The 27,148-nt window shown below is 54.1% G+C and overlaps 3 protein-coding genes across 13 annotated transcripts in view; 1 reads left to right on the forward strand and 2 right to left on the reverse strand.

Annotated features, from left to right (window-relative positions):
- Positions 1–14,018, reverse strand: LOC140616935 (uncharacterized). The gene is made up of 7 exons (XM_072797588.1): positions 14,007–14,018; positions 13,367–13,430; positions 12,765–13,205; positions 11,354–11,431; positions 10,032–10,203; positions 2,603–7,893; positions 1–2,281 (listed from the first exon to the last, which is right to left on the reverse strand). The coding sequence occupies exons 1-6, from the start codon at positions 14,016–14,018 to the stop codon at positions 7,845–7,847; spliced, it is 816 nt and encodes a 271-aa protein (XP_072653689.1). The 3' UTR covers positions 1–2,281; positions 2,603–7,844.
- Positions 12,570–21,976, forward strand: MCRS1 (microspherule protein 1). 9 transcript variants are annotated; one of them, XM_072798129.1, is made up of 16 exons: positions 12,945–13,034; positions 13,940–14,002; positions 14,238–14,689; positions 14,880–15,018; positions 15,367–15,505; positions 16,095–16,253; positions 16,400–16,509; positions 17,416–17,524; positions 17,799–17,937; positions 19,931–20,006; positions 20,323–20,351; positions 20,466–20,558; positions 20,714–20,796; positions 20,959–21,046; positions 21,300–21,427; positions 21,541–21,976. In XM_072798129.1, the coding sequence occupies exons 3-16, from the start codon at positions 14,641–14,643 to the stop codon at positions 21,625–21,627; spliced, it is 1,428 nt and encodes a 475-aa protein (XP_072654230.1). In that variant the 5' UTR covers positions 12,945–13,034; positions 13,940–14,002; positions 14,238–14,640; the 3' UTR covers positions 21,628–21,976. The 9 variants fall into 9 exon arrangements, with proteins under 9 accessions (XP_072654237.1, XP_072654229.1, XP_072654234.1 ...); XM_072798131.1 differs by having other exon boundaries at positions 12,946–13,034; positions 14,238–14,357; XM_072798128.1 differs by lacking the exon at positions 13,940–14,002 and having other exon boundaries at positions 12,896–13,034.
- Positions 21,967–27,148, reverse strand: part of KCNH3 (potassium voltage-gated channel subfamily H member 3) — a 16,329-nt gene continuing 11,147 nt past the window's right edge. For all 3 annotated transcript variants that reach the window (XM_072798123.1, XM_072798124.1, XM_072798125.1), the window contains 5 exons: positions 24,972–25,189; positions 24,108–24,439; positions 23,681–23,787; positions 23,022–23,098; positions 21,967–22,924 (listed from right to left, as the gene is read on the reverse strand). In XM_072798123.1, coding sequence (XP_072654224.1) covers positions 22,328–22,924; positions 23,022–23,098; positions 23,681–23,787; positions 24,108–24,439; positions 24,972–25,189 — 1,331 coding nt within the window. In that variant the 3' untranslated portion in view covers positions 21,967–22,327. The remainder of the gene's footprint in view (positions 22,925–23,021; positions 23,099–23,680; positions 23,788–24,107; positions 24,440–24,971; positions 25,190–27,148) is intronic.

Here is a 27,148-nt window from a genome sequence, read left to right on the forward strand (position 1 = left end):
TTTTGTAAATGTAATGAGAATATTTTAATATTAAATTTGACAGTATAATGAAACAATGTTTTGTAAACAATTGCATATTAAGATTTTTACATTTTTGTATTTTGATGCCAATGACATTTTATTTTATTTTTTTTAAAGATTTTATTCATGACAGACACAGAGAGAGAGAGAGAGTGAGAGAGAGAGAGAGAGAGAGAGAGGCCGAGATGCCAGCAGAGAGAGAAGCAGGCTCCATGCAGGGAGCCTGACATGGGACTCAATCCCGTCTCTAGGATCACATCCTGGGCTGAAGGTGGCACTAAACCGCTGAGCCACCCAGGTTGCCCCGCCGATGACATTTTAAAGGTTTTGTACATTTTTGTAGGCTCTTGGCACTGTGCTAGAGGTGCCTAGTGGCTCCACCTGCTCTGGTGATGGAGGACTTTGACTTTCTGGACATACTCTAGCAAGGTCTCTGGCAAACAAGCAGAGTGTCTGACAGATTCTTGTTGACAGTTTCATCTCCTGGAAGGCAAAGAAGTCCTAGATTGTCCAACCTGTGAAGCCTAGAGGTTTAGACACCAAGGAGATATATCTCTATCCATGTCTCTCTAGTATGTTATGTGATATATATGATATTTATCTAGTTATGAGGTTTTTTATATTATACATGAGCCTCATTTTTTTTTTCAGAGCAAAGTTGATGTACTTGGCCAAATAAGATATCACCTCCACCCCAAAAAAGCCTCCAGGAAGCCCATGACATGGGAAGGAATACTTCTTGGTGTATTTTTTTGAGCCAGATTTGGGAGTCGGCCATAACTCTGTTTGCATGGCCCATGGCCTTGGAGGCCTCCAAGATGATGAACCAACAGTAATGTGAAGAAGGGAAGAAACATGAGGAAAGGGTCTACTTGAAGCCCTAAGCATGACCTGCAAGGAGGCATTGGTAAAATGGAAAGGACAAAAACCCTTTGAAGACAACCCGGCCAAAGAGCCAGGGAGAGGAAAGCCATGCCAGGTCTTGTTTTCCATGTACTGGGAAGGCCAACTGGAAAGTCAGAAAAAGGATGAGCATGGCTCCATGATTGGAGGAGTTATCTTCCAAAATAAATTTTTTTAACTAAAATAAATTTCAAAAGAGCATGGCTAACATATAGCTGTCAATCGGAGACTTTGAAATAGCTATGTTTGCTACAAATAGTCTAGTGGAAAAGGTCAACAACATGCATAACAAATGGGGAATTTGGGCAAAGAATAGAAAATTATAAAAGAGAAATGGAAAAATGGAAATGCTGGAAGTGAAAACGTTAATATCAGAAATGAATTCCTTCCACAGGTTTATCAAACTGGACAAAAGCAGACAGGAAAAATAATCTGTGAACCTGGAACTATATCAACAAAAATGAACCAAATTGTATCACAAAAAGTAAAAGCAGACAGAGCAGACAGTTGAGCAAACCCAAAACTAAGTACCAAGACATATGGGACAATGACAAATGGTCTAACACATATGTAATGCAAGTCTCAGAAGAAGAGGGGAGACAGAATGGGGCAGAAGAAATATTTGAAGAGATGATCACTCAGAATCTCCCAAATAACAAAAGACAACAAGCCACAGATCCAAGAAGCTCAGAGATCCCCAAACAGGATAAATAGGAAGAAAAACGTAGCTAGGCACATCATAGTCAAACTGTTGAAACCAGAGAACATCTTGACAGGAGCCAGAAAGACGCAGCGCCTGGGTAGCTCAATCAGGTAAGCATCTGACTCCTGATTTCGGCTCAGGTCATGGTCTCAGGGAGGTGAGAGCCAGTCCCTTGTCCAGCTCCATGCTCAGTGGGGAGTCTGCTTGGATTCTCTCCCTCTGCCCCCCCACCACTTGTGTACGCTCTCTCTCCAAGAAGAAAGACAGAAAGAAAGAAAGAAAAAGAGAAAGAGGGGATCCCTGGTGACTCAGCGGTTGAGCGCCTGCCTTTGGCCCAGGATGTGATCCTGGAGTCCCAGGACCGAGTCCTACGTCGGGCTCCCTGCATGGAGCCTGCTTCTCCCTCTGCCTGTGTCTCTGCCTCTCTCTCCCTGTCTCTCATGAATAAATAAATAAAATCTTTTTTAAAAGAAAAGAAAGGCCAGAAAGAAAGACAAATTACATAGGAAAACAAGAAACAGTCGTATTAGAAACTCAGCCAGATGGTTCCTGAGGCCCGGCTGTACCCTTGCCTGAGAGGTCCACGGGATAACCAGGAGCGTTCCAGGACGTTTCCTCATTTGGAGACCAATAGCTTGGGCAGTTTTCTGTTACCTGCAAAACACAATGGGCTGCGGGTGAGCAGCACCCTACAGCCCGGCTCTCTTCACAGCCTGCAGCCCCGCTCCCCACGCCACGCCACACCCAGGCCCCCCTCCTCACACACACCCCGCCTTGAGCTGGCTGTGGCTCCCTCAGCGACTGTTTACCGGCTGTGACCTGGAAGGAGGCAGAGTCCGTAGAGGCTAAACATACTAATCCACGGGCCTCAGCGCCCGTCAACGTGGGCCCCGGGATCAGACTGTGGCTCCGAATCCTTTCCCCAAACACGACCCGCCTCCAACAACCAAAGCCCGAGTCCGGTTGGGACACCACCTGTCAGAGCTCTGCTGAGTGGATGGTCTTTGCCATTGGTGGCAACGTTTATGAGAGGCAGACAGTTGCCAAGGATTCAGAGTTGCCATGGGATCAGGAAGATTCAGGTGTCGGCCCCCAACCCCTGTTCAGAGTATCCCTGTGTTGGCTTCTGCGGTCTCGCCTTCCAGAAGAGAGTTCCTTTACTAGAGGAGCCACAAGGAGGCGGCAAAGAGCTTGTTTCAGGGCCTCAGCTGGCCTGGAGTCCCAGGGGCTGGATTTAAAATCTGAGAACTTGAGCACTGGGTGTTATTCTATATGTTGGTAAATTGAACACCGATAAAAAATAAATCTATAAAAATCAATCAATCAATCAAATCTGAGAACTGCCGGCAAAAGGGACACAAGTGAAGCTGGTGGGCTTGGCCTGAGGAGGTACTCGGCTGAGTGTGGAGAGCGAAGTCTGGCAAAGGTAGAGCAAAGAGACAAGGATTCCCGACTCACCTCAGACATCTGGATCCTGCGGACAGTTCTGGTACCCAGAGGCCTCTCCCTCAGTTGGGGCCCCCTGCGCCTCCCTTGCCCACCCGGGCCGGGTCCTCAGCTCTGCAGTTCAGGGAGCTCTCCTTGCAAATGACTTTTCAGGCAACTGTGTTTAGGAATACCAGGAGGCCCTTCCTGGACACTTCCTCAAACCTGCGTCACGTCAGGTGACGCATTCATTCATTCATTCATTCATCCAACACTTAACACTTAGCACGGCTCTAGGCATGACGGATACAGTTTTGAAGAAAATCAATTTTTTTTTAAGTGTCTTCATGGAGTTTATATTCCATTGCGGGGAAACAGGCAAGAAATTAAAAATACAATACATCAAAAAAAAAATACACCACATGTTAGGCGGTAAAAGATGTGGTGGAGAAACACAAATTTCAAGAGGGTAAGGTACCAGAACAAAGGGGTTCCCATTGAAAATAGGTCACATCAGGCCTCACTGAGGTGACGTTTGAGTAGTCTTGAGGAGGTGAGATGTGCCGTGGGGCGAGAAGAGCACGCCAGGCAGGGGAGCAGCGGAGGTGGGAGCATGCCCGGCCAACTCAGGGGGCAGCAGGCCTCCAGTGGGGCTTGGGCCGGGGGAGTGAGTGGGGGAACAGAAGGAAGGATGAGGGAGAGGGGACCAGGGGACAGCTCAGTGCCTTGCAGGCCATGGTAAGGACTTCTTTTTCACTCTGAACGAGCAGGAGCCACGTTTATTTTGAATGGAATGGGAACCACTGCAGAATTTTGAGCAAATGAGTGGCATGATCTGAGCCACACTTCAAGAGCATCGCTCTGGTACACCTGAAACTAATGTAACCTTGTGGGTCAACTATAATTAAAAAACAAACTGGGGGGGATCCCTGGGTGGTGCAGCGGTTTGGCGCCTGCCTTTGGCCCAGGGCGCGATCCTGGAGACCTGGGATCAAATCCCACGTCGGGCTCCCGGTGCATGGAGCCTGCTTCTCCCTCTGCCTGTCTCTGCGCCTCTCTCTCTCTCTCTCTCTCTCTCCCCCTCTGCCTGTGTCTCTGCCTCTCTCTCTCTCTCTCTCTGTGACTATCATAAATAAAAAAAAATTAAAAACAAACAAACAAACTGGGGAATGGGGGTGGGGGAAAGCATCTCTCTGGCTGCAGTGATGAAAACAGTGATGAAGGCTGGGAGGGGGACACAGAGAGACCAGTCAGAAGCCATTCCCATTCCCATCCCATTCAGGAAGGCTTAGTAAGGGAGCTCAAATGCCCTCCCCTCCTCCTAATCCTCCCTAAAATCCCTTTTATTCAAGCATCACCCAGCCTTGGTCAACCTTGCCTTTGTTCTGGGATTAGTGACAGGCCTGTCCTCAGCCCCACCAGACCTTAGGCTCTTGAAGAGCAGATGCCCAGTTGCTTCACAGCTGTAGCTTCTCCCAGCACAGAGGGCTGTGCACATAGAAACCAAGTCAGACTCTCCCCAAGGAATGAGTGATCCCATCCGTCCTTAGTTGACCTGCCTACTCTTAGCTCAGAGGCTGCTTCTGGGCTGTGCTTCTGCCTGGAGAGCCACATCTTTGTGTTAAACGTCTTACCACTAGAACAGCCCTAATTTGGTCTGCTGGCCGACTTCACAGTCCCTCAGTAGTGCCACATTTACAAAACACACTTGTCACTGCCCTGCAAACACAGGCTCTCAGAACTGGCAGGAAGCACATACAAAAAAACCAAAAAACAGTTTGCCAAAGCCATTGGCCCCTCTGGAGGCTTCTGAGAGTAAATTAAATGAGTATTTATTGAGTCAAACATTTATTGAGCACCTACTGCGGAGCGGTGCTCTAACTAGGCACTGAGGGTATAAAAGTGAATAAAGGAAGATCCCAAGGATCTTACTGTGGATGTAAGGTACAGACCATATGCAAAGCACTGGAGTGCTACAATAAATAGAATTAGGTCCTTGGGGGCACCTGGGTGGCTCAGTGGTTGAGTGTCTGCCTTTGGCTCAGGACATGATCCTGGGGTCCTAGGGTGGAGCCAGGCTGATGATTTTCAAAGCAAGTAGTGGTGGTTCCAGGTCTGTGCTTTAGAGAGGCAGCTGTGGCAATGTGAAGGCATTACACAATGGATGCACGGAAACCCAATAAGGAGAGCAGCAACAAAGGTTTGAACCCAAGTAGTGTAAGAACCAGCCTTGATTGGATTTACTCATTCATGCCCTTAATTGTTCACAGAGCTATGTATTATGTGCAAGATATCTATCCTTGGACTCTTTGAAAATAGGGATGGAACAGACAGGGAGGAAACAAAGAAAAAAACTCAGTTTATGTCAAGGGTATCATTATCAAGTAAGAGACACCACTGAAATGCCACCACATTCTTCCCTTGACTTCGGCCGTGTGATATTTGGTTTCCCTCCTATGTCCCTATACTCCTGTAGCTCCTCTAGCAGCTCATTGTCTTCGGCCAGCGTACTCTTTGGGTTGCTTCAATACCTGGCCTCTCTCCTTTCCTCATGCCATAAGATGTCCCCAAATGACTTCATCCTCTATGGCCTCCTCTATGATCATGACTCCCAAATTTATCTGTAATTCCAGTCTCTCTCGTGAGTCATAGAGCTGTATATCCAAACACTCAATTGAATGTGTCAACAGGTTGGTTGCCCACTGGGACCTCTAGCTCAATTCATCCAAATAAAACTCATCTTTCCTTCTCACTCAAACCAACTTCTTCACTTGCACTCCCTATCTCATTGTATAACCATCACTCTCCATCTATCACCAAATCTAAAGACCGGGGTATCACCAGTGTCTTGTCTCCTGCACCTCTACACACAGTCTATTCCCAAGCCCTAACCAGTCTACATTCTATAGGACTTGTCTTTGGTGACCACCTAATTTAGGCCACTGAACTCCCTGTCCATAGTTTTACTCTTGCAATCCATGTTCCATGCTAGGCCAGAGAGATCTTTCTCAAATCCAGATCTTATATGTCTGGATAAAAATTCTTTAATAGCTCTTCATGAGTTTAATCATGGCCCACAAAGCTTTTTCTGACAGCTCTTCAGCTTGGCTGTATGATATTCCATTGTATGGATGGGCCAGAATTTATTTAACAAGCCTCCTAGTGATAGATGTTTGAGTTATGTGTAAACCTCTGCTACTCTAAACAATGTTATAGTTGATAACTTTGTACATTATCTTGTATGGGTGCAGGTATATTGGATCAGAAATTATGTGCATTTTAAATTTTGACAAATATCAACAATTTACACTTCTGCCAGTAACAAATAGGAGGGCCTATTTCCCCGCAACCATGCCAAGGGAATATTATCAGATGTCTGGATTTTTTGCCAATCTGTAGCTTAAAAATTATATCTAAATGTAGTTTCAATTTTCTTGTGAGGTTGACTATTTTTTCATGTCTAAGAGCCATTTATCTTTCCTTTGATGTTAACCATCCCATTCTCTTATTGGATTTTTGTTCTTTGTCATATTGATTTGAGGGGATTTTGTATATATTAAGCAAATTAGTCCCTTTGTCTATGATAGGAGTTGCAGATATTTCCCCCTGCATGCCATTTGTCTTGGTTTATGGTTGGTTTTTTTTTGCTCTGCAGACATTATAGATTTTCATGTTGACAGAATTGGTCTTTCTTTTTTATGCTTTGGGAAATTCTGTGCTATTCTGACAAATGCTTTCTCTGCTATGGCATTATACATCTTTGGTTGTATCCTTTTACATTTATTTAAACACAATTGATTCATATGGATTTATTTTAGTGTAAAAACCAAGGCAGAGAAACGACGTTTTTTTTCAGGCAGTCACACGATTGTTTCGATACCACTTATTGTATAATCCATTTTTCCCTGCTGATAGACAATTCCATCTTTATCATACACTTACATTTTAAATGTCTCGAGTCTATTTCTGGATTCTCTATTTGGTTCTCTGGATCGAATTGCCTGTGTATGTACGTGTTCCCTGGATTTTACTATTTTAATTATTGTAGCTTTTATATCTGGTAGAACTATTTCTCTCACCAACCTCTTTCAGAATGTTCATGGCTACTCTGATGCAGAAATTTCCATATGAGCTTTGTATTCAGATTATGTAGTCTGTTGGTATTTTTATTAGTTTGTGTTAAATTTATAGATTAATTTATGGAGAACTGACATCTTTATGACAGTGAGTCTTTCTAACCCAAAATAGAATATGCCTTTCCATTTATTCAAGCCTCTTTTTTGTGTTCTTTGCTAGCATTTTAGTATTGGGCACCTAAATTTATTAAGATTACTCTTGGTTAGTTAACTTTGCTGTAGCTATTGTAAATGATATATTTTATTCCCCTATATTTTCTAATTGGCTGTTGTTCACTGGCTTTTTACATATTAACTTGTACCTACTTTGCTAAAATGTCTTATTTCTATCAGTTTTGCAGTTGATGTCCTTGGATTTTCTAGGTAGGCTATTATTTCATGAATAAAGATAATTTTACCTCTTTTCCAGTTTTTTTTTTTTTTTACCTCATTCCTTTCTCTTCTGTAATTAAGTAGGCTAGTACTTCCAAAATAATATTAAATAAAAATAGTCACAGGGGCCATCCTTGTGGAATATTAACTTTAATGGGAAAAACTTAGGTTTTCTCATTAAGCATGACTCTGGCTTTTGGACTGTGATGCATACACCTTGTCATGTTCATGAAGCCACATGTTTCATAGTTTGTCTGTCCTTCTCTGCCCTAGGGACCGCTGTTTCAGGAGGCTCCAGTATGAGGCTCTTCCTTGGCAGATGGTTTCTCTTCCCTTGGAGAAAAAAACATGGGTACAGATACCAAGTATATGTTGACTTAAAATGCATTGTGAATCCAAAGGTAACTTTGTACTGGTTAACAGCTTTATGAAATTTGACTTTCTGAACTGGCATAGTTGAGCCAATAGTGGATAGAGCCTCTGTCCTCTGAGTGCCCAGAAGGTAGTAGCTTTAGGTGAGAGGGAAACTGGACCTTCTCTAGAGGACACGAATGGGGACAGGCTGTGCTATCACGGTTTAGGTCCTACACTCTGCTGACCTGGCAGGTGACACTATGACCCAAGCCCTAAGAACTGTACCAACAGCTAACATTTCGGAATACTTGCTATATACTATCTGCTTGTTTACGTGATTTACTCCTCAGAACCATCCTATGAAGTAAGACTATTATTTCCCCCCAGATGATGAAACTGAGGCAAGATGTAGCTTGCTGAAGGTCACAAGCTGAGGTTTAAAATCAGGCAGTTTGACTCCAGAGCCTTTGTTCTTAACCACCATACTCTAATCCCCAGCAGGAGCAGCCTGGGACTCTGAGTGGCTGAACAAAAATCCAGGAGAAATCAGGTGCAGTCTCCATTGTAAACCAGGGGAAGAGGCCAGACTGTGAAAGACTACTCCGGAGCCAGAGATGGTTAACTGGGGGGCTGGACAACTGGTGCTATTGCTAGCTCTTCTTTTTATTCACACTCTCCTTTCTTTGTGTTCCTTTGCTGGCTCCTCCTCAAACCCAATCTTAAACATTGGAGTGCCCCAGGCGCTGGCCTTGGATCTTCCCCATTCTCTGTCCACACCCTTCCCTAGGTACCAACATCTAGATCTTCATGATAATGATTCCCTTGTGTGTACCTCCAGGCTAGGCCTCTTCCCCACCTGGACGAGAGTGTCTAACCACTCCACTCAACACTTCCACAGAAATACCTCCCAGGCATTTCAATCTTGTCTACAGACTCTTCCCTTTTACCCCAAGACAAACCTGCTCCTCCCACAGACTTCTTTTCTGTGAGTTTATTCAGCACAGTTACTCAACAAATATTGGTTAAGCACCCACTATAACAGTGAACAAAATAGACAAAACCCCCTATCCTAATAAAGCTTCTATTCTACTGTCAGGAGATTATGCAATAAATGGGAAAATGTAAACAAATTACATCACACATTAGAAGGTAAGTGCTAAGCACACTGTGAAATGTTGGGGCTCAGAGTGAATGATCTAGAAATAATTCTTGAGACGTCTTCAGTGCAAAAAAGGTGGTCTTATTTATTAAACCAAGGGGACAGGACCTGTGAGCAGAAAGAGAGGCACTGGGGTTGTGACAGGTGACTGATTATATACTTTCAAATTGGGAGGGGGTCAGGGACAGCATTAAACCTCTAAAGAATTTTGGAAACAAGGTTTCTAGGACCTTGAGTGGTCATTTATTACTGTTTAGTAAACCCTCACTTGTGAGACCCTTCAGATGTGTATTAGTGGGCCATTTGCTTGGAGGATGATTGCTAACTTATATCTTGGGGGTTAGAGATAAAGAAGTTTCCAAAGTAATTTCTGTATGTTTAAAGTAGAATCACAGGATCCTGAGGGGCCAGGATAATGTTCAGCTAACACTGCCTTTTGCCCTTAGCAAACTATTAACATCGAGGCAGCTGAATTCCTTTTTTTTTTTTTAATGTTTTATTTATTTATGATAGTCACACAGAGAGAGAGAGAGAGAGGCAGAGACACAGGCAGAGGGAGAAGCAGGCTCCATGCACTGGGAGCCCGACGTGGGATTCGATCCTGGGTCTCCAGGATCGCGCCCTGGGCCAAAGGCAGGCACCAAACCGCTGCGCCACCCAAGAGGAAAGTCACTCTGCCTATTTTAAGGACTTGTCAAATGGGCTATAAGTAGCAAAGAAATTTACAAAAAATTTTTTTTGTTTTACCTTTGTTTCCCACATCAAGAAGAAAAACAAAGCAGGGAAGGGGCAAAGAGTATAAGGATGGGGACTGAAATTTTAGAGGGCAAGTGAGAGGAGCAGGAGATGAAGTCAGAATAACAAGGCTAGGCCAGGAGTTTTGCCCAAAGAAGATGGAGGATTTTGAACAGATGCCTGACATGAGTGGATTTCCACTGTAACAGGGAAACCCTATTACCTGAACAGCTGTGAAGAAACTGGAGGAGGCTGAATGTGGGGACACCATGTCCAGCAATGGTTCAGGTGAGAGATAATGGATCCGGGGTGAGACCGGGAAACTGAAGGGAGTCCCTGAAAAACTACTTTTTCCACTGTATTTCCTCCTTCTATTCTTGCTAGGACTGGCACCCCTGCATTACACATGCATATAGAACAGATAATCAATGTCCTCCTTGTAGAAGCCACTTCTGGGCAAGAGGCTTGAGCAACCCAATGTAAAAACAGCCCACAACATCCCCCTGGCTGACCAGAGGTGATCCACCTCATGATAGCCACAGGCCCTAACTAACCAATGGGCTACTTACAACCAGGCACAGTTACCAAAAAGGGGGAAATCCCATACGTCCCCATACCTCCTCACCTTCCCCCTTTAAATACAACCTTCCCCACACACACTGCCTAGTGGCAGAAAATTTCTCCTTTACTGTCCTGCCCACGGCTCCCTTGCTTGCAGCATATTCAATCAACTTTTATCTCTTTTGTTTTGCCTTGGGTGGATCCCTTTCTCCGCCTGTACCACATCTCTGGCTTCCACCCGACTGGTCACCCCACATTTGGGAGGGTCCCCGACTGATCGGAGAGACACCACACTCCTTGTAAAGGTCAAGAGTTTAATGATTTCTTTGGAGTCTTCCAGCACAATAGATAACATCTAAGGAGAGACTGGATGGGATGTCACGAACACTTTCCAAGACCACTGACTCACTAAGACCCCTAGCTCCAGGGTGTAAATAACTTATGAAAGATACCTAAACACTTGCCTTTGTTCCTGGATGCAGGAATACCAGACCACCATCCACAATAAAAACCCCTAGGCCCTAAGCAAAGAGGAGATTCACTCTTTCCTTCCTGAGTCTCCTGGCTGCTATGTCCGTATCTACACACAATACATCGTTAATAAACTGCTCTCACTTCCTCTCAGCTACATTAGATTTCTATCCTCCGCAAAGCCAAGCATCTTCTTGGCTGGTCCCTTGGGGTCTCCTCCGGGTCTTCAGGCCCAGCCAGCCTGCATGAAGGGGATGTGGGTCAGGAGAAAAGTGGACAAGCCAACGAGGTAGGGCCAGATTCTGGATATATTCTAATGGGGGCTCCAGTATGCACCCAGTGTCTCGGGCCAAAGAGCTAGGTCTTATCCTTGATTCTTCCCCTTCCCTCATATCCCATATCCCATATCCAAGCCATCAGCAAGTTCTTGTGCTTCTAGCTTCAAAGTCCCTGATTCAGTTCATCTCCACTTACCCCCACAACCCAGCTACACCACCTGGACTTATCTCTCACCTGGACTGCTGCAAGGAAGTTTCTTAGTCTCTGCTTCCTCTTTTACAATCCTTCTCCACAAACAGCCAGAGAGATCGTCTTAAAAATCAAATCATATCGCAGCAAGGATGCCTTCATTCGTAATCCTTTAAGAGCTTCCCAAAGCATTAAGAAGAAAGGCCCAAACCCACAGCATGAACTGTAATGGCTAATGCGATCTGCCCCTGCTGACCTCTGTTCTCGTATCCTTCCCTCTTTTTCTTGATTGTCCTTCTCCAGCCATACTGGGCTCCTTCCTGATCCTATTCACCAAATTCATTTCCGCTTTGCAGCTATGCTGTCCCCTCTTACTAGATCCTTACACATCCAGCTCTTTACATGACTGACCTGTCAACTGTTGATTCTCGGCTCAACTGCCCTCTCCTTAGAGCCCCCCCTCCATAACTCTCATCTAGTATAGATACCATACAATATCTCATCTAGTCCACACACTTATCAGAAAACTTGTCTTTCAGGGGAGACAAAATAGGTTATTACTCATTAAGGTCCCAGGCCATAGATGAGGTGTGTGTGGGGGTCATTAAGTAAGATCCCAGGCCATAGATGAGGGGTGTGTGTGGGTCATTAAGTAAGATCCCAGGCCATAGATGAGGGGTGTGTGTGGGTCATTAAGTAAGGTCCCAGGCCAGTAAAGGGGGGGGGGGGAGAGGACTTTTGATGCAGAGGGTCATCACACACTGTCAGGACCAGAAGGACCAGCCTCCTATCTGACACTTGCATCCGCTGGCAATGTCCAGGCGACCTGTGGTTGACCCCTCCCTGGAAAGGACGGTCTTAACGGCCCTAACTGCTGGACAGCTTGGGAACTGGGATTTTCCTCATGCTGAGCTGCCACAGGATTCTTGGCAGCTGCTACACTTTTGTGGCCTCCCGAGGAAACGTAAAACAAACAGAAACCCTCCTTTTAGAGGTCTGTTTGGCTTCTCACCCCCAGACTTTCCCTGTAGGCTTGCTCTCCCGTCCCAAGCTTCTGTCCAGGGCATGCTCCTCTGCACGTCTCTCTCACCCACCGGGGTCCGCCCCGGCCTCCAGCAGCCCTGGTGGGATCTGGCGGACGCGGGGCGCCGCGCCCTCCTCCGGGCCCCCGCCGCCCTCCATCCGGGTCTTGGAATCAACCTCCCGGCCCTCGGCGCCCCACGTCGTCTCCCGCGCTGTGCCTAGCACGGGGCCCGACACCGCGCAGCTTCCCTAAAGCCGCCGGCGGAATCAAACAACGCACAATCGCCCCGGAACGACCAAGGACTCCTACGCCCCGTGGGAATTCAGACCCCGAAGTCGAGGCCTAGGCCCACCCCCACCCCGAGCCCGCCCTCGGCCTGGCCCGCTCCAGGTCTCGCCGTTCCCTTTGGCCGCTCTCCCCAGACGACTTCACCTCTCTGGGGCCTCCCGGCCCCGACGTCTCCCCCTGCGTTGTCCCAACTGGGAAAAACCTTTACTTTCGGCTCTTGGCAAAACCGGTCCTCCGGTCCCGTCCCCCCGGTAGCCACGCCCCCCTCGTCACGTCCCCGGGCCGAACCGGAAGGGGTCGCGCCGCCCCTAGCTCGCAGACCCGGAAGTAGATGTGCCTCGCGGAAGCCGGGTTTGGCCCTGCGGCTGCTGCCGTCGCCGCGGAGAAATTGTTGGAGCTGGCAGCCTAGGAATGGTGAGACTTCGCGCTTCGCTTCTGAGGGTTCGGGGCAGAGTTTGGGGCGAAGTGGGGTTTTCCAGGGTGCCGCGGGGGAAGACCCCCCCCACACACGCACACAGTGTTTGGGGCCCCGCCCCGGTAGCGCCCCGAAAATCTGCGCATGCGTGGGCCGGCCCGGCCCAGAATCTGGTCCGAGATGTTACGCATGCGCAAAGGTGGAAAGCCGAAGGTGGGGTGAGAATTGGCCTAGGAGTCGCTCTCTGTCCCTCGCCACCCGCCCCGTGGGGGCTTCAACCGAGAGCATCGGGGTGTGCCCGGTGGTTTGCTTTTTGAGTTGCAGGGCTGACGTCCCCACTCTCGCCCCGAGCTCCAGAAACAGACCTGCACTAATGCCCCGCCTTGGGTGTGCACCTGGGGGAGAGCGAGGGCGGGGGGAGGACGGGGCGCAGAGCTAGCCTCAGCGCGCGGAGCGAGGCCCTCACCTGCTCCCCAGGTGTGCGGACACGCAGCCGTATCCCACGGAGCGGCGCGACTGGAGCGCTGGGGCAGGGCCGGAAGGCTGTGCGGAGTGCCGCCCTGGCCTCAAGGGGCGGGGCCCGCGAGCTCGCCCCGGGGAGTGCCCGGCGCCCCAGTCCTCCCGCGGTTAGGATAGGAGCAGGCGCCCCAGGGCAGGTGATGCTCCGTCCCCCAACCGCGTTTTTTTTTTTTTTTTTTTTCAGCTTCCACGCGGTACCACCTACTAAATCTTGAGCCAAAGCTGCAAAATGGGGGCGGGGGGAGGAGAGGGAGGGATGGACTGATTGGAATTCTATCTCGTTTCCCCGCTTGGGCTTGGGAGGGCAGGGGAGGTGCTACTGAACTGAGTGGGCTGCGACGATAAGAAGTGAGCCAGTAATCCCTTGTTTCGTGCTGGTTTATAGCTGAAGCCCTTCACCTAGCGACTCTTGAGTAGAATCCTAGAGGTCCGTGGACCCCCTAAAATGGTACGTGTTCGTACATTTTTCTGGAGTGCACCGCTTTGATATTCTCAGAGATGCTGGTGACCTTTAGAAAGCTGTTGGTTTATCAGCGTCACATTGGCAGGATAGAGCCTTGTGTTCCTTTTCCTTGTGTCTTCTCCTACCTTAATGGGATCCTGGGGGAGCTGCTCCAGTATAAGGAGGTGAGGCTGGCCCGTTGGAAACCTGTGCGTCAGGGAGCCTCATTTCTCCTTTGCAGAATCTCCTCTCAGCCTCTAAGCTCACCTGGTCAGAATCCTTGGATGAGCCTGTGGGACCCTTCCTCCTAGCCCTGTGGTTTGGAACCAGTGGCTTTGGGACTGTAAGAGGATGGACAAAGGTAGTATGAGGCCGGGCCAGCTCCCCAAACGCTCAGGCGCCAAGCATCTGCTGATTCCACCCCGTGCCTGGCACGTATGTCTTTTCGTCCTGGCTGGGCATTGCCATCTCCCCCTGGGCCAGCACCACCCACGTACCTCTCGGCAGAGGCCACAATTGACTGACTTGCTGTTGAGCTGCCGCTCTTTGGCATGGCTGCATTTTGATGGCAGAGGGAACAGTTATGCCCAGAGCCCCGTGTGTCGGCATCACCAGTCTGACCTGAGCACCATGTGCTGCACGACATGACACGTGGCACCGGGAGAACTGCCCAGCGTGGAAGGTCTGGGCCAGGTCTGAGCCCAGATGGGATCTGGATGGCCAAGGAACTCCCACCTTAAAACCTCAAATGTCAAGGAAGCAGGGGAAGGGCCAGGAGGGCTGGCAGGCGATGGGGGTGGGCAGAGGAGGGGTCCCGTGTTCAGAGGCTCAAGGCTCTGCGAGGCACTTAGGAGACCTGAGTTCACCAGTTCTCTTCTTCTAGATTCTCAGGGGCTGCTAGATTCATCTCTGATGGCCTCCGGCACTGCCAGCCGCTCAGAGGATGAGGAGTCGCTGGCAGGGCAGAAGCGGGCTTCCTCTCAGGCCTTGGGCACCATCCCTAAACGGAGAAGCTCCTCCAGGTAGTAAGGGTTCAGGGGGCCAGGGACCGGGCAAGGGCATTGGGTGCTGCACACCTTTGCCACTGTTGGCAATGGCTGAGCCCTTCTGGGGCCTAAGTGTGGGTAGAGCTTTTTGCTTTTCCTGCCAAGCCCCTCTCTGTGGGACGTGGGCAGAGGAGGGAGATACTAGGTCTTTGACATGAACTCTTTGTGGCGCGGTACCCTGTCATCTCAGAGGGCTGGAGCGCACAGTTCAGGCCCCATCCACTGCGCTGGAGCCAGGAACCTGCTCTGTTTCAGAGCCTGGGTGTGTATGAGTGGGTACGGGGGAAGGGGCAAGGGATGCTCACTGGGCAGGACTCTCCACAGATTCATCAAGAGGAAGAAGTTTGACGATGAGCTGGTGGAGAGCAGCCTGGCTAAGTCCTCTACCCGGGCGAAGGGGGCCAGTGGGGTGGAGCCAGGGCGCTGTTCAGGGAGTGAACCTTCCTCCAGTGAAAAGAAGAAGGTGAGAGATTATGAGATGTGGGGGGCTGGGGCCAGATTTTGTATTTCCCCACCACCTTTGCCAGCTGGCAGGAGCCCCGCAGGAGAGGCTTGTGAGAAAATCCGGGGGCCCTAGCCCCAACCTCAGCTGCCTCCCTCCTGGGAGCCCATCTCTTCTTGCTGCTCCCCTCACACACACACACACCCTGTCAGTGCGTCCTGTATCACATTCTGTGTGGGAGGCATGGAGCGTGCATCTATTCTGGGAGCAGACAGCCTGTTCCCAGCATTGCTGGGTGTAAAAATAACCCCCCAGGTGGCATTGCTCTGGCCCTAGACACCGTATCAGTCAGAGTAGTTTCCTGGTATCCTCCCCACCTGCCCTCCACCCTGGAGTTGAAGGTGCTACCAGCAAAGAGGAGACCCCATAAGGTCCTGGGCCATGTAGAAGTGCTCTGAGCGGGTGGGGACTAGAAAGCTGAGCTCCTGCCCATGTTGCTTACGGTCCGTGAGCCTGGGGCTGCCACACACAGTATGGAAAGCTCCAGGCCTGAAGCCCGAGCTGCCCCTCTGCCAGCTTGGAGCTCATTCTCTTCCTGTCCCCTGCCCAGGTGTCCAAGGCCCCTAGCACTCCTGTGCCACCCAGCCCAGCCCCAACCCCTGGACTCACCAAGCGTGTGAAGAAGAGCAAACAGCCACTTCAGGTGACCAAGGATTTGGGCCGCTGGAAGCCTGCGGATGACCTCCTGCTTGTCAACGCTGTGCTGCAGGTAGTGCTTCTTGGCCTGGGCTGCACGTCCCCTTCCTCTGCCCAGCCTGCAGTCCCCAGCCCCAAAATAGCCCCGCGCCCCGGGGGTAGCAAGGGAAGGCTTCTTCCAGGCTCTGAGGCTGAGGCCAACCCATCTGGGCCTTGCAGACCAACGACCTGACATCTGTCCATCTGGGCGTGAAGTTCAGCTGCCGCTTCACCCTTCGGGAGGTTCAGGAGCGCTGGTACGCCCTGCTCTACGATCCTGTCATCTCCAAGTGAGTGGGGCTGGCTCCAGCAGCGGGAAGGTACTGGGAACCAGAATTTGGCTCCTGGAACAGACAGGACTATACAAGGGCCCACGGGAGGGGCCTGGGAGGCAGGACTCATGGGACCTTGCATCCTCTGGGATGGTATTGAAACCAGCCAGGCTGGGGAGGGAAGCTTCTCCCTGCTGCCAACCCTGCTAGCCCTGGCCTGATGCTGAAGGAAGGGGATCTGGAAGCTGAAGAAGTAGCTTGGGAGAGAACACCCGAATGAGCAGGAGCCCTGGTTCCACCACTGTGTGCGCTGTGATTTGGGGCAGATCACTTCCCAGCCTTTCCACACTGACCTCCCATGACTTCTTCCTTCACAAGACGGAGTCGGAACAAAAGAACAGGAGGGCCCCTAAAAGGCCAGGTTCCAAGTGAACCTGTGCACCCATGCGGCACACACTCTTCCTCCTCAGCCACCTCGCTTACCATCATCAGAGTTGATTGCAAGCCTAGCACCCGGCTTTTACTCCCTAGCACCACTTAAGCGTAGCCACGGCCCTGACAGGCCAGGAGGTGGGCGGGGCTCAACTTTGGAAAGAGGGTGTGGTGGGCAGTGGATGGCAGCTTTGGCCAAGCTAAGAGAAGGTCTTGGAGGAGCAGCAGCTTGTCTCAGGATCTCCCTCAGGACTGGCCTCTGGGGCCTGTGCCTTTGAGTCTCTTCAAGGGGGCAGACACTGGACACTCGGTTGGCTGAGTTTGCCTGTGTTATGCTTTCAACAAACCCATGAGGCCACAGGTGCTGTGCTGAGCCTTGAGCCTTTCTCTCAAGGGCCTGGCCTCTAGTTCTGGATCTCAAAGGCCTTCAGGAACCCCAGATGGCTTGACACCCTCCTGTCAACCCTGCCCTCTTTCTCCCTGTCCCCCCAGGCTGGCCTGCCAAGCCATGAGACAGCTGCACCCAGAAGCCATTGCCGCCATCCAGAGCAAGGCCTTGTTTAGCAAGGCTGAGGAACAGCTGCTGAGCAAAGTGGGATCGGTAAGGCTGAGGGGCCGGGGAGAGGCCTGACCACTGGGAAGACCCCTGACACAGGGAGGCCCCGTCGCCTGGAGACATGCCCTGCGGGTGCTCATATATCTGCAGGCACCTTTGTGGATGGGGTCCTCAGGAAGAGCCAAGACCGGCTCCCTCTTCTTCCAGCCGCTAGTGGGTTGGGGGATGGGGGCCGGGGGGGGGGGGGCGCGGTGCACAGCGGGTGTGGCAGAGACGAGAACGAGAACACCCAGGTGCTGAGAACAGGCTTGCCCTCCAGACCAGCCAGCCCACCTTGGAGACGTTCCAGGACCTGCTGCACAGACACCCCGATGCCTTCTACCTGGCCCGTACTGCCAAGGCCTTGCAGGCCCACTGGCAGCTCATGAAGCAGTATTACCTGCTGGAGGACCAGACAGGTAACTGGCGCCGGGAGCTGGCGGAGTGGTGCGCGCGTGTGAGGTTGTCTGGGCTCGGCTGCCCTCGGGTGCCAGTAATGGATCCTTCCGAGGCCCCCGGTGCCTTGCCTGGGATCCTGAGCAAAAAGTCTAAATGAGAGGCTTGTCTCCCACTTCTGTTCTTGTCGTTGTTGACCTAGCGCACCGTCATGTAAGTGGCATGTTCTCCACGAATCACACTGAAACATGAGTAAAGTGTGAAAGTTCCCTTCGCTGCTTACCCTTCCCCGTTTCCTTCCCTAGAGATGCTACTACCCTAGAGAAGGTACTTTTTCTAAGTCTTTCTGCCCGTCTCCCCTCCCCACAATCCTCCTCGTTCCTTTGGCGCCGTCCAGAAAGCCCTTCACGCCCAGGCCTTCTGCTCCTGTTAGGCTCGCACTCCTAACGACGGGTACCGGGAAGGTCAGCTGCTAAACCGCGTGCAGCTCCTTGTTCCGTTTGGGACTTGGGTTCGGTCTTTCCTTGGACGTCGGTCATAGCATGGACGCTCTGCTCTCCCTTCTGGACAGTGCCGTCTGTCAGCATCTCCAGGGTTGTTCCCGCGGTTCTAGAAATGAGGCTGTGCCTGTGTCCTCCACCTACTACTCCCTGGCCCTGCTGCTCCTGGTTATGAAAAGATACTCCTGCAAGAGGATTTTCAGGAATCTTGTCAGGGAGGGCCCCACCTTTTTCTTCTGAGGATTTCTGAATTTAGTGAGCAGCTCTCTCCACTCCTGCTACTGCCAGATTTCTGCTTCTGCCTCAGGCTCCGGTGTCCCTGAATCCCCACGGAGAGCGTGAACGCTGCTGGCTAAAGTCTATTTTTGCTGCTGTAGCTAGCTTCTTTGAAAGTTACTTTGTACAACTTAGAGATTCAGTTTTTCTCTCCGGGAGTCTTCTCTGGGGCATTTGATTTCTCCTTGGCCTCCTTGGCCGCACAGTGCTGGGATCCCTACACGCTGCTTAGCTCCCAAGCGGGTTTAGTGGGGTTTTAGGCAGCTGTGGTGGGGATGGAGCCCGGGGGGGTGGGGGGGAGGTGACCACCCCAGTCCCTTGTCTCCCACAGTCTGACCTTGCAGTTGAGGGGAGGGTAGCATTTGTGGCTCCTGTGCAGCCTCCGTCACTTCCCTGGGAGGCAGTGAAGACTCCCCCGGTGTGGACACTGCTCAGCCGGCAGTTCTCAGGCCACCAGCTAGTGGGCGCTGCCACCACGCGACACCGCAGGCTGGGAGCCGCTGGCCAGGAGGCAGTTGTTCTGAGTTTGGGGGCCAATCTCTTTATAGTTGGACCAGAAAGAAAACTGAAAACCTTTCATGCAACTATTTATCCTCAATGTACTTGACGGACTGTGATACTCTATCCCATTTCGTATTTGTGAAACAAATGAAAACTGGTTTTGTGACCTTTAAGATATCATTAACCCACAGCTTGAAAAACGCTGGCGGAAGGCATGGTGGCTCTCTTCTGGCTCACCCTAAGTGGGGCTTGACTGGCATGTGCCCACCGCCTCTTGCTGAGTGTGGCCAAAAAGGTCGGGGAGTATATGATGTGAGAGAGGAGCATTTTGGATTTGGAATCGGGAAAGCGGGGCTCGAATCCTGGGTCTGTCCTAAACCTGAGGGCCGTGGTGTAGCCCTCCTTCCTGGAGCTGCCTCGGGCAGGGGCCTAGCGTCAGGGCCTTCCCTCCTAAGTTCACGGCTATGTGAGAGCTTCACACGCTGAAAAGCACACACAAAAGGTCAACTTTAATTCCCTTTTTTTCTAGAATCACCTCTGCCCTTAGCTGATGTCAGGACTGCTTTGTGTCACATTAGCTTGCTGCCCAGTCGGGCACGTGCTCTGTTACCTGTTGATCTCAGCACAGAACCGTGCACGTGTGGCCTGGTCTCCCTAGTTGGCCCCTGAGTTCAGTCCCCTTGCTGCAGAGGGTGGAGAGGGGGCAGCGGCGCTGACCATCTCTCCGTCCTTTGTTCAGTGCAGCCGCTGCCCAAGGGGGACCAAGTGCTCAACTTTTCCGACGCAGAGGACCTGATCGACGACAGTAAGCTCAAGTGAGTGGCTGAGGTCACAAGCAGGGTGCAGAGTGGAGTGTGTCCCGGGGACAGAGCTCTCCGGGCCGCCCGGCCCTACCTTCTGCGGCGGGGAGCTGAGCCCAGCGCACACTCAGCCTCATGCTCCGCTTGTCCCCTGGTCGCCTTGATGAGGGTCCCCACCACCACTCAGGGAAAGGAGGCTAGTCCAACAGAGGAGCAGCGTCTTGGGTTCCTCAGCCGAGGGACTCAGGGACACCTTAATGAGCCGAGTAGCACCTGATGGTCGTGGCAGGTGAGCTGGAAGTGGATCCTGACGTGTCTTTCTCCCCCACAGGGACATGCGGGATGAGGTCCTGGAGCATGGTGAGTGTACCCCGGTGGGGCTGTTAGGGGGTAGAAGCTCCTGCTAGCACAGAGGACCAGTACAAGGTACCGGTGGCCTCAGAGTGTCCCTCCTTACCACCCACCTCACCCCAGAGCTGACAGTGGCCGACCGGCGCCAGAAACGAGAGATCCGACAGCTGGAACAGGAGCTGCATAAGTGGCAGGTGCTGGTAGACAGCATCACAGGTGAGGAGGGCCAGGCTTCAGCTCCCTTCGCCCCACCCCAAGACCCCTGCTGGCCCGGCTGGGTGCACCCTCATCTCCCAGCCCCCGGCTCACTGCCTTCTGCCCTGTGGCCCTAAGGAGTGGGCTCTCCCTGACACAAGCCACTCTTCGCGCAGGTATGAGCTCTCCTGACTTCGACAACCAGACGCTGGCAGTGCTGCGGGGCCGCATGGTGCGGTACCTGATGCGCTCCCGAGAGGTAAGGCGGGCCCAGCCGCCTGCTGCCGCAGGTTGCCCTCCTCTGTCATGCTGGTCTTGACCCCGCTCGCCTTTCTGTGTCTGGTCCCTGATTTCTCATCTTTCCCTGGCCTGTGTAGACCCATTCCTCAGGTCCCAGCCCTCACCTGCCCCATTTCCCCAGATCACCCTGGGCAGAGCAACCAAGGATAACCAGATTGATGTGGACCTGTCTCTGGAGGGTCCTGCCTGGAAGATCTCCCGGAAGCAAGGTACCAGCAGGAGGCAGTGTGGGGGTGTCCCTCCCAGCCTCCGGCCCTCCAGCCCTGTGGCTTGGTCTCCATGGGAACCGTCATCCAGCGCTGGGGCTGAGCTGGGGCTGAGCCACTGGCATTTCAAGATTTCTAAGTTGGGAGTCCCGGGTGCCTTCTAGCCTGTCCCTGGGAAGCAGTGCGCGTGGGGACTTCAGGCCCTCCCTTGGCCTTCCCTGTCCCCTCATCCGCCTTTGCCTCTCCATCCCTACAGGTGTCATTAAGCTGAAAAATAATGGTGATTTCTTCATTGCCAATGAGGGTCGGCGGCCCATCTACATCGATGGACGGCCAGTACTGTGTGGCTCCAAGTGGCGCCTCAGCAACAATTCCGTGGTGGAGGTGAGCTCAGAGGGAGGAGAGGTCGGGAGACCAGGAGTGCGGGGAGCCGGTATGCGGGCCTGGCCCCCCCATCCCACCTCTGTCCTCGAGCCACCCTTCTCTCCCGCTCGTAGATTGCCAGCCTGAGATTCGTCTTCCTCATCAACCAGGACCTCATTGCCCTTATTCGGGCCGAGGCTGCCAAGATCACGCCACAGTGAGGGGTGGTGGCAGGACCCATGTGCTCTCTGTGGCCTCAGTTTCCCCTGCCATTCCAGCCCCTTGGAGCTGGAACTCAGGCTCCTGGAAAAACCATAGTAGGCAGGAGGAAACCCAACTGCGGGCCCATTGATCTGAGCCTCTGGTAGGGCAGGGCTGGTCCTGGGAAGCCCCTGGAGGCTGGAACCCTCCAGCTTCCTTAGAGCCAGAGCCCCTCCCCTCCTCTCTCTGCAGGCTGCCCTCCTCTTCCCTCGGGTTCCCACCTTTGCCCTTTCGTCTCCAGCTGATTAACTTCAGACTTTACCTTTATTATTTTTCTTTTGTAAATAAAAAGCACCAAGTTCCAAAGTAGCTCATTTTATTTATTTTTTTAATATAAAAAATGGGACTGGGGAGACAGGGACACATGCAGGGGATGGCAGGGTCCCTCCTGGCCTCAGGCCTCTGTCCCCCCATCCTGCAGAGGGAGAGACGGTCAGAGGAAGAGGCTGAGGGGTACGAAGATTCCCAGCCTGGGGCCTGCCCCTGAGGCTCCAGGCCACCCGGAGTCGGGGGCTGGGCCCTCTTTAATTCTCCGCTCCCTGCCCTGACCCGGAGGCAGCATGGAGTCCCAGGGATGGCCGCCGTGCTTCCTCCGCCCCGGGTTCAGGCGGAGCAGCCGCTGGCAGCAGGTCTGGCAACACTGAGTTCTGGGGCTGGCGGTCAGACCCCTGTGCCCTCTTCCTGGGTCCACTGGACTGTGCCAGAGCCATGGCAGCCAATAAGCACCATCTCCAGGCTGTGGGGTTCCCAGGGCAAGGCCAAGCCCCCAGCCCCCGGCGGGGGCTCTCCAGTACTAGCAGCCTCGGCCTGGTTCACGGGCTCCGGGGGCCCAGTCCGAGCCCCTTCCTCAGGAGGCAGTGAGCCAGGGGTGCTGGGCTCGGGGCCGAGTTCGCCTGAGCCCGGGGGCTCAGAGTCAGAGGTGGAGGTCCAGAAAGCTGTGGCTCGAGGCCATGGGGAGCTCTGAGATGCTGGGGGGCCCCAGGGCCAAGGGGCCACGAGGGGAGGGGGTTCTGGACGAGGGTGGGGCCAGGTCCCACTCAAGACAGAGCCAGCTGGGGGCTGCAGGCAGTAGGAGGATGTCCCAGTGTCCACACACAGAGGCTGTAGGAGCCCAGAGGCGCTGGCTAGGCACGGCCCCTCCCCTGCGGCCCGAGGGCAAGGGCCCTCCCCATGGGGTGCCAGGACTTGCTGCACAGCCTGGCGAAGCGACTGCAGGCCCTCGCGCATCTGCAGCACCTGCTCGGACAGCTCTGTCACCTTTGGGGAGCGAGGTAGGAGAAAAGAATGACGTCAGAGGAGTCTGGAGCTCCCGGACAGCAGCGCCCGCCCCCGCCCCACCCTGCCCCTCACCCACCGCCTGCCGCAGCTTGTCCAGCGTGTCCACGTTCCTTGCCTCACCAGGCCCGAGGGGGACGGCGAGCAGGCCATTCTCTGCGAACAGTGGGATGGGGTTACAGGCGGCACTGGCAGAGGAGATGGCGCGGGGTCCGGGCCTCCGACCCTGCTGCCCGCCACAGCCGCTCCAGCCTTGCCCCAGCGGCATTCTGCTCACCGGGCCGGGGACCCAGGGATGCAGCCCTCACCTTCCCCTCGGGGAGCTGCTCCTGCCCGCCCCCCAGACACGTGACCACTCCCGGGAGCCCCTTACCCTGTCGGCTCCAGGGGCTGCGTGGGCGGCTCCAGGGGCTGCGTGGGCGGCTCCAGGGGCTGCGTGGGCTGCACGGCCTGGCCTGGCCCCACTTGCAACCCTGCTTCCCCCACAGCCCCTGTCCTCCCCAGAGTCTTGGAGCCTTTATCCTATTTAACACACGCAGCCCCTGCATTACAGGCCCGAAGCCTGAAGCCGGGGCGGGTGCAAGGTCGCGCTGCTGCGGAGCCCAGTGCGTGGAGCTGAGCCCCGGCCTGCCTAGCACCAGTGCACTGGGCTTCACCACTAAACTGTACTGCCCGACCTGTAGGTTGAGGAGGGCAAGGGGGCACGTGCCCTGCCAGCCTGTCCCCAGGCCCCCCTACCTGGTCCAGGGGAGGGGCTGCTGCTGCACTCCGGGCCAGACTGCCCCACGCGGAAGGAGAACTTGGGCTGGTCGGAGCCACAGCCGTCCTCGATGCCGTCTACTACCCTGAGGACACAGGTGCCAGGGCAGCAGATCAGTCCGCGGGTGGCCGCTGCCGGGCCCGGTGCCCACACACAGCAGCCCCCGCAGCCTGGAGCTCCGGGCCCGGGGAACGCTTGGTCCCTTTCCCTAGGGGCTTGCGGTTCTGCTAAGGATCCAACAGGACGCAGCAGAATTCTGAGCAGGGAAGGGCCAGGCACCAGGTGGGGGGCTGCGGGCCGCAGGAAGGTGGAGTCCAAGAAGGCTTCCCAGAGGAGGCAGGGATGGGCCCCAGCCCCATCACCACCATCTCTGCCACGGTGTACCGAGGCCCAGGGCCTGCTTACCTGGGGCTCAGATCCGGGGGGACGTTCCATGGCACGGAGGGCAGCTGCAGCCCCTCTAAGCTCCGAGGGTGAACAGAGGGGCCGGCCCCAGCCTGCGAAGCCCCCGCCCTGCCCGGCCGTCCTCGGCCCCTCAGCCTGGGCCGGGGTGCCGTCCGGCGTGGGGACAGCAGCTTGGCAGCTGAGGAGGAGGAGGTGCAGCCAGGGGACAGCAGGGGGCTGGAAGGCTCGTCAGCCGGGGCGGGGGAGGCCGTGGGGCCCTGCTCCCCGTCCGTCTCTTTCTCCTCCAGCGTGGACATAAGGGTGTTGTCGCCACTCAGGGAGCTGGTGTCCGCCTGGGGACGGTGGGGCCAGAGGAGCGGCATGGGTAGCCCCTCCTGTGCCCCACTCCCTGCCCCACCCCGCCCCCGTCTCCCCAGGAGGAGCTCCCTGGATGCCCTGTATCTCCCCCCTCGGAGGAAGAGGCTGGAGGGGGGGCTGTTTTTCTGCTGCCACTGCACAGCCACCAAGCCCTGAAGGAGGTTGCTGCCTGTCAGAATTCGAGCCGAGCGTGGGTACCCCACCCCTGGGCTCGGTCCCTCAGGCTAGCCGAGCTCCGCAGAGAACGCCTGCTAAAAGCTGCTTTGGGGTTAGGAAGATGAGCCAGGAAAAGTCAAAGCCCCTCAGAGCAGTCCTCACTCGTGGGGAAGAAACCAGGGAGGCCCCAGGGCTCTCGAGAGGCGGCCTGGAGGAGCAGGGCCGGGAGGGCCGGTGGAGCACGGGTGGCTGCGCAGGGGCAGGACGGACACGTGCCCCCACGATGTGTGGGGGCCCACACAGTGCCTCCCGAACCCCAGCCCCCTGTGCACACGTTCCCAGTGCCCTCACCTCTGCGGGGCCTCCACCGGCGCCCAGGTTGTAGCTGAGCTCCCCTCGGAGGCCCCGGCTGAAGCGTGGGGCAAACTCGGGGTACAATGCAAGGCTCTCGTGCAGCCCAGCCAGCTGTAGACATTGTAGGACGCAGTAGGTCAGCCCCTTTACATCGGCATTGGCCTTGACCACCTGCTCCCGCCGGGGCAGCTCGCAGCCAATCAGATCTCCCTTCCCTGGGAAGCGAAGCAGAGGTCAGCAGAGGTCAGCGAGCCCTGCCCCTCAGCACCCCCTGCGAGCTCAGCGGGGGGCGCGGGGGGGCTTGGGCCGCACAGAGAGGAGCAGAGGGGCCCAGGCCCTGGCTGACCCCTGCTGCCTGCCTCTGGCTCCTCAGGCCTGCAGTGAAGCACACCCCGGATCAAAGCCACTGCGCTGGACGCATTTACATTTTAGCTCGAGACAAACGAGTCCCCAATTCTCAGGGTTCTAAGGTTGCCTGTAGATCCAAACCCCTTATGAAAGTTAAACCAATCAGATTCCAGGCCCCATCTCTACCCACGGAATCATTATATCTACAGGAGACCCCACAATCCGATGTTTTTCAACCCGCGCAGGTGATTCAGGTGGGACTCATCCAGGATCCAGCAGGTTAGTGCTCCGCGAGGCACAGGGATGTCAGGCGGCCGCATTACTTCACCTCCCTGAGCCCTGAGGCTTCTAGGACAGGTCTAGTACTGAACTGAGTGGTGGCGCTCCCTGGATCTTACCAGAAGGTGTCCATGGAGGGTTTTCCCACCACCCAGCTGAGACCGCCACCTGGCTGACAGCATTGTAAAATGGCATCAGAACCTGCATCCCAACCTCCGAGATGTGAAATTGTAGGAAGAAAATGTGGATGGACTGGGGTGTCTCCAGTCAGGATTAAATGAGTCGGTGCAGGTGAAGTGCCTGACACAGAGGCGACCAATCGAAGTTCCTCTCCTCCTCCGCCCTCCGGCTCAGAGTCCCCGGCAGATGGTTCCCACCCGGGGTGGCAGGCTCTCGGCAGTGGGGCAGAGCACGCGCTGCCCTCCCAAGTCCGTGCAGCCCACGCCGGGGGGTGCACAAGACTGGACGGCCTTTCGTCAACCCTCAAGGCAAGAGACGGATCAGTGCCACCCCCAGCGTGGGCCGCCTCCCGCTGCCAGCAGGCCTGAGCTTAGCAGCCTCCTCTCAACGTTCATGGACTTTTGCTCAAACTTGAGTGTAGAAGGCGTCGCTGTTAGATCATATTTCTTGGTTTGAGGCCCATCCTTCTGGTTCCTTCTTAGAGGTGTTTGGATCTCCATGTGCTCATCCGATGAATGAGCTCTCCTCGTGTGTGTCATCACCCAAAAGGTGAGACAATCGCGCAACAGGCCAAGACCGGTGACAGAGCTCCATGCCACCGGTCTCCGACTAGAGACTGCCGTCCGGGTGTGGGGGGCGGGGAGGGGGGGAGCTTCCAGCTCAGCTCTCCACCCCCTCAGGTCTTCCTGGCACCGACACCGGCCCGCGTCTCTCCTGCCGCCTCCCCCCCACGGCCGGCGGTGCCCGCTTAGCTGCTGCCCACACAGGGAGGTCGGGCCAGAACCCACATGCAGGCCTCGCCTCCGCCTCCGCGGCTCAGTAGGCGGGAAGCCCCCGGTGTTCAGCGAGGGAGGCAGCTGGGCGCGGGGTGAAGGCGAAGCAGAAAACCAGCCCGGGGGCCACCAGGCACTCAGGGCATCCAGAAGAGCCGTCAAGGCAACAGCGGCAACAGTCCATCGGGAACGTATGGGCAAGGACAGGATGGATCAAATGGGGCAACGTTCTGGTGCTGGGGACACGCAGTGAGGCAAAGGCCTGGGGTGCAGGCGGTGGATGTTCTTGAGGCTCCGTCTTCATCGTGAACATGATTACTCTGCAACCTGGCGCCTGGCATTAGTGAGATGTTCTTGCAGGACCAATGCCAGCTCCCAGCCGCACCGCTTCCTCGGCTCTGAGCTGAAAACCATCTGTTTAATAATCTGCTCGACAGTCTTGACCAGTCTGCGATTGTCAAAGTCTGTTTGCCCTTCCGGATCTCTCCAGTTCTCCCTCCTTTCTCAAGGGCCGCCAGCCATACATGAGCGGCCGTAATTCCGTTTGCTCAGAGTCCGGGCATAAAAGGCATCTTGGTCCAGAAGCCAAACTCC

This window comes from Canis lupus, chromosome 25 (assembly GCF_048164855.1).
Source record: "Canis lupus baileyi chromosome 25, mCanLup2.hap1, whole genome shotgun sequence".
NCBI lineage: Eukaryota > Metazoa > Chordata > Mammalia > Carnivora > Canidae > Canis > Canis lupus.

Excerpts from the sequence above, each read along its gene's own strand:
- LOC140616935 (XM_072797588.1), bottom strand. Across the intron at positions 11,432-12,764 it reads GGCCGGGAGGCCCCAGAGAG|ACGATCTCTCTGGCTGTTTG; the intron begins GTGAAGTCGTCT and ends TTGATTTTTAAG. Across the intron at positions 10,204-11,353 it reads ACTTCCTTGCAGCAGTCCAG|GGGTGCCAGTCCTAGCAAGA; the intron begins GTGAGAGATAAG and ends TGTGTAATGCAG.
- MCRS1 (XM_072798128.1), top strand. The coding sequence starts at position 14,641 with ATGACACGTGGCACCGGGAGAACTGCCCAGCGTGGAAGGTCTGGGCCA. Across the intron at positions 16,510-17,415 it reads TACGATCCTGTCATCTCCAA|GCTGGCCTGCCAAGCCATGA; the intron begins GTGAGTGGGGCT and ends CTGTCCCCCCAG. Across the intron at positions 21,047-21,299 it reads GAAGATCTCCCGGAAGCAAG|GTGTCATTAAGCTGAAAAAT; the intron begins GTACCAGCAGGA and ends CCATCCCTACAG.